The sequence below is a fragment of the Oculina patagonica genome, unplaced genomic scaffold (assembly GCF_052425735.1).
Source record: "Oculina patagonica isolate OP01 unplaced genomic scaffold, crgOcupat unplaced875, whole genome shotgun sequence".
Taxonomy (NCBI): domain Eukaryota; kingdom Metazoa; phylum Cnidaria; class Anthozoa; order Scleractinia; family Oculinidae; genus Oculina; species Oculina patagonica.
In genome coordinates this window covers 3,238-8,343 of record NW_027558773.1, presented here as the reverse complement: position 1 = coordinate 8,343, position 5,106 = coordinate 3,238, and the positions used below count along the sequence as shown (strand labels likewise).

General features: G+C 41.0%; 2 protein-coding genes across 2 annotated transcripts; both read right to left on the bottom strand.

Moving 5' to 3' along the window:
• Positions 1–278: 278 nt before the first annotated feature.
• LOC144641358 (dolichyl pyrophosphate Man9GlcNAc2 alpha-1,3-glucosyltransferase-like) lies at positions 279–610 on the bottom strand (the record flags this gene model as incomplete). Its single annotated transcript, XM_078500372.1, has 2 exons — positions 481–610; positions 279–363 (listed from the first exon to the last, which is right to left on the bottom strand). Coding segments are annotated over exons 1-2 (170 nt in total), but the record flags the coding sequence as incomplete, so codon positions are not given.
• Positions 611–2,684: 2,074 nt separating this feature from the next.
• On the bottom strand, positions 2,685–4,896 carry LOC144641357 (uncharacterized). Its single transcript, XM_078500371.1, has one exon. It carries the CDS (start codon positions 4,818–4,820, stop codon positions 2,685–2,687), a length of 2,136 nt encoding a protein of 711 aa, XP_078356497.1. The 5' UTR covers positions 4,821–4,896.
• Positions 4,897–5,106: the final 210 nt, after the last annotated feature.

Sequence of the window (5,106 nt, the reverse complement as noted above, 5' to 3'; positions counted from 1 at the left end):
GTTAAGCCGCTGGGGGGGAGGCCGGGCATAGGCAGGGGATTTGACAGCAATTGTTTGCCCGTAGTGGGGACTTTTCACCGTTTTAATGGACTTTCTTACAACATTTTATTGAAGTTTAGTGATTCTTTTGAACATCCACAAATGCTCTGGGGTTGGGCATTTGAACAGACAGTCTCAGCTTAGTTCAAATGCCCGGCATATGCCCGGCCTCCCCCTCCTGCGGCGGCAGCGCTAAACATTGACAGAAGATTGCTATTAATCTCAGTTGGTGATCTTACCACTCATCAACTGGTAGATTGTAAGTTATTTCCATCCAGTGCCTCTGCGCTTCATAATCTCCAAACATCGGTGGCTTTCCCTTCCCTGTAAACAAATATAAGCAATCCAACAAAACCGCAGTACATTTTGAAAACATCCCGGCGCGGGGCATCAGCCTTTGACTAGAAAATTCGATCCTGGACATGAAAAATTCAATCTTACCTGAATATGAACTAATGGACACACACCAACGAACAAGAGCAGCAGCTAGAACACATAGCACTACGGAATAGAATTTTTCCGCCATTTCTTACACATCAATCAGATCAATTTTACTTTTCATATATATTCGGCATTCGGAAACAAAAGCTTACTTTTCGTCCGCCATTTTGAAAATTACCTTGCACCCAGGGAGTTATGGGACTGTTCCTTTCCAGTCCCCTGACGGAAAAGAGAAATTTTCATAAAGATTTGATTTATAAAATATCCCAAGCCTGCAAATCAGTCATTTTTTTTTCGTAACGTATACCTGGTAAAATATTGATGCCTGTGAAAAGATTGTCAAAGTCGGGAGGACCAGGATCATGTTTCCACGCCTTCTCTCAGTTTCTCTAAATCCCACTCCAGCCTGTGAACAGGCATTCGCGCCTCGTCGCCGGCGCTTTGCGCCGTATTCCGCCGCTTCGCACCGTCCGAGCGCTCTCCGGAAATCTCCTGAAAGCCTGTTCGCAGGCTACTCTCACTCCTCCGATCCGCAGCAGGCGCAGAGACTCTTTTAGTGGAGGGGAAAATTCGAAAAAAACACGAAAAATGAAAACTGGGGGAGCGCGAGGCTCCGCGCACAAGTTTACTTTTAACGTCTCCCCTTTGCCATAGCCCGTTAAAAAAATAAAAGAGGCCTCTGCGGGTGAGAGAGATACCTTCTGTTATATATTCAGGTCTTTGGTGTAGTCGGCAACTACCTTAGGCCAGGATAACTTATAAGGAACTTAGTTTATAATTATTTAGACTTTCTGGTGCAATTTAACGCAACCCTAAAAACTACATAATAAGCCCTTTTGAAGATTAGTAAACTTTGAAAGCCCGGGCCAAGGCTAGTTCATGACATTTTTCGTTTTTCTACCGAGTTAGAGAAACGGGCGAAAGTTTGGGAGAACGACTTTTGCTCTGCCAATTTGAAGTTTAGAGCTTTTAATTAAAGAAAATTACCTAAGTTCCGTGACCTAGCCCCTTTAACCCTGTAAAGCACAAGCTTTGAAATCAACTTTGGAGCATAAGTTGTCCAAAAATGTTTCCCTTTATTTTTATTCTTATACCTTGTCGACAATTGCATCTGTTAAAACGATCTAAAAATAAATAAATACTATTTGTACTATTTTATCATTCCAATTTTTATGATTTTCTACTTAGTATAATGTGTGTCCGTTTGACTTCGAATTGATTTCAGAGCTTCATAGAGAGGACGATTTCATTAATTGTTGTTTTTGTTTTCGGTTTTTACCGGTACTAACTCAATTCGTATATTGAGTCAATGATAGCGTTCGATTTTTACTTTAAGACGCCACCAGAACCTCACTACGTTTTTTTCGAGTCCGCCGTTAGCAATCCTTGTTAATGTTCTGCAACCTCAACCATCCTCAGTCAGTTGTTAGGTTTCAGTTTCTTTCTACATCTTTGACAATAATAGTTACTTATATTAGTACCTATTACTGTGTCCCTTTCCCTTCAAGATAAACGCGCGTTAGCCTGTAACTTCCACCTCAGTCACTTTTTTCTCCCTTGGCGTTGAGAAGAGATGAAAAGATTAACACAAGTTTGTTTTGCTTTCAGGGGTTACTCCTTATAGTGAACTATACTGGGATGCTCCGCCTTAGAGGGGTACCTTTTTTCTGGTTGGAGGTATATAAAATGTATGGATTTCACGAGCTGAAGAATACAAAAGGTTAGGGAGAAGTGCAATTTAGGTATTTTAAGACGGTTTCGGCTGAATATTCGAGCAATAAAGGCAAAGAGAAAGTTACAAAAAAGACCTCATAGCAAGAGCACAGTATTAATTCAGTTAAGAAGAACCTATCGCAATTTTAGCTCTCAAGCTGACCCCGCGAGAGAAAAACGAATTTAAAGTTCTCTACATTTTAGCACTTATTGCTCGAATCGTGAGCGGAACCCATCTTAAATGGCCCTCATTTTGAAACATCTCGAGCAGAGCCCCTTAAGCTGATTTCTCTAAGTTTAGAAAAGGGATACAGTATTTCCACTACAGCTATGTATGAAGGGTACCATTTTCTGTGGACGGTATATTAAAGGTTTGCCTATTCTGTCAAAAATACTGAGTTTTTAAAACGGTAAGGGTCTGGACCTCGGGGGGAGTCTTCCTGTATAAAACTTTGTTGAGTACCCCCCCCCCCCCCCCCTAGTAACTGCAGCTAAGAACATAATATTTCCATTTCATCAGCAACTGCATCGAGTCCAAGCAAGTCTAACAGGCTCTTACATTGTTTCTCGATAATTCGCACGCGTTTTATCGGAGATTCTCTGCGCCACTTTAGGTTGTTCTTGCTAGAATCTCTGACGTGAGAATATGGATTAGTTAAGGCTTGTTGCAGTTGATCCTGTTCCGGATTCGTGCTCTTGACAATCCAATCAATCAAACTGTCTGGCATTTCAAAGCCAGCAAATTTATATATTTTCTTAGCCGTAGTAATAGGCATTGTAGTAATCTCTCTGTAATTGATCTCCATATATCGTTCTTTCAGCCATTCAGTTTTTAAGCTTCTACCAAACTCTATGTTTGATTCGATTTTGGCGCACAACTTTTCCGCTAGTTTGGGAAATTCCGTGTAAGTGAAATCAGAAATCCAGCCAGCCCTTATTCGTGAGTTGATACTTCCCCTCGGATCGCGTACGATTTGAAGAACTCGGATATCAGTGTCTGGGTTCTCTCGAAACACACGCGGAATAAACACTGAAAGACTTTCACCTGGAACGCGAATCTGTCCTACTTTGACTACACTGTGGTTAAATTGGTTTAGACAAACTTGTTCAGCGAATTCCGGTTTGCGATAAAGATTAGGCCAAGTTCTTTTTCCTGATTTTGTTTTGTTTGCAAACGGAGCAGTCCTGAAAACGTTTTTCTCAAATACGCGAGGACCAACCCATGATTCAGACGTGTAGCCAAGAAAGGTTTTCCCCGCCTTTGAACGTGTGAATTGGCAAGATAACAAGGCATTTACCACATCCACTGTTAATTTAACTTTTTTGTAATAATCCACTAGTTTAAGTTGTGAGAACCACTTCTTTGTAACCCAGAGTGGTTCATATACTGTAAACATTTGAGGATCGGCAGCAAACATTTTAGTCACGAAGGTTGTTCCGGAGCGATCGTCGCCGAAGATAAGGAGACTTATTCGTTTCCCCGAAGATGTCTTCGGAAGCGGCTCGGAATCCTGCATATTATTCAAGCTTTTTGGAGGCCAGTTATCTTGGTCATTCGAAGCAGCTTTACTTGAGTGCTGTCCAAGATTGGAACTTGCTTTCTGCAACTGATTCAGTGCAAAGTCTTGAGTATTTGAAAATTTTGATTTAGCTATAGATCCCTTAATGCTGGCATCTGGAAATGGCTCATCTTTACTGTAGACAGTTCGATTATCCGCTGGAGAACGATCGTTGAATTTTTCTTCTAATTTACCACCATCGATACCATCAGAAGTTGTGAAATTTCTACTGGATTTGGAGTTGTTTACATGGCTTGAAGACGGAATTTTGTGCTTCTTTTGTTGGTGCGACTCAGCATGAGTTTCAGGAAAATCTAATTCCTGACGTTTTGTTTGCTTGGGTTTTAATTCATCATTTGGTAAATATAATGGTTCCGACTGTTTCATGTCATCGTTGGATAAGTGTAATGACTCTGACTGTTGCTCTTTCTCTCTCGACCCAATCTTAAAAAGTTCCTTTCCAAGATTCGTCGGGTGATCATTGTTAAACCTTCGGGAAGAATTTGTTGTTTCAGGCTGTCGTTCGGGATCCGACTGAGACTCGAATGACTGTCGATGTGCTACTTTTGACTCCACCGACTTCCGATGATCGTCGGAGAAACGTCGTGACGCAGTCGGCGCCAGTTTTTGTTTGGAAATTGACAGGTTCCGAGAATCCGAAGTTTCTCGCCTGTTTAATTCACTCCTCATTTTGGAGATGCGCCTGGACTTAGATAAATTTCGTCGTTTTCTGAAATTGGATTTGCGCTGGAATGAATGTTGAGATGAAGATGTATTTTCTTTTGTAGAATCTTTGTGAAAGTTGAACAGATCATTGAACGTATTGTCGTTTTCCAAATGATCGGAAATTTCTTCTGTTTTGCCCATTCCTCCAATGAACGAGTCATTCCACTGCAAGTCAGGTTCAAAGTTTATTGGTAGCGACAGATCAGCCCGCATGAATGGATTTTCTATCCGATGTACCATCATAAATAAATAAACGCCCGAGAATGTAATCACAATCAAGGCTAGTTTGAGCAAGTCCATGCTTCGAAGTCTTCTCCGCACTTTCATGTCACACGGCGCCATTTTTACCTTCCGTCAGAGTTATCAGTTGCTTCTGGTGAAATATAAAGCATGTATTAGTGATTATATTTCAATGTTACAATGGTGACTAGCTAAGTCGATAGCCCATCGATTTTAATCTAAATCCAGTGCAAACGGAAAACTTGATTACAAAGTAAACAGCAGAGAAACATTTAGACTTCTCAGCCCTTCCCAACTCAATGTGAAATAAAACTTAAAGCGTGGCACAATAAAAGGAATAGTAACCCCCGTTAAAGTAGTCATTTCTCAAGACACATTAAATAATAGA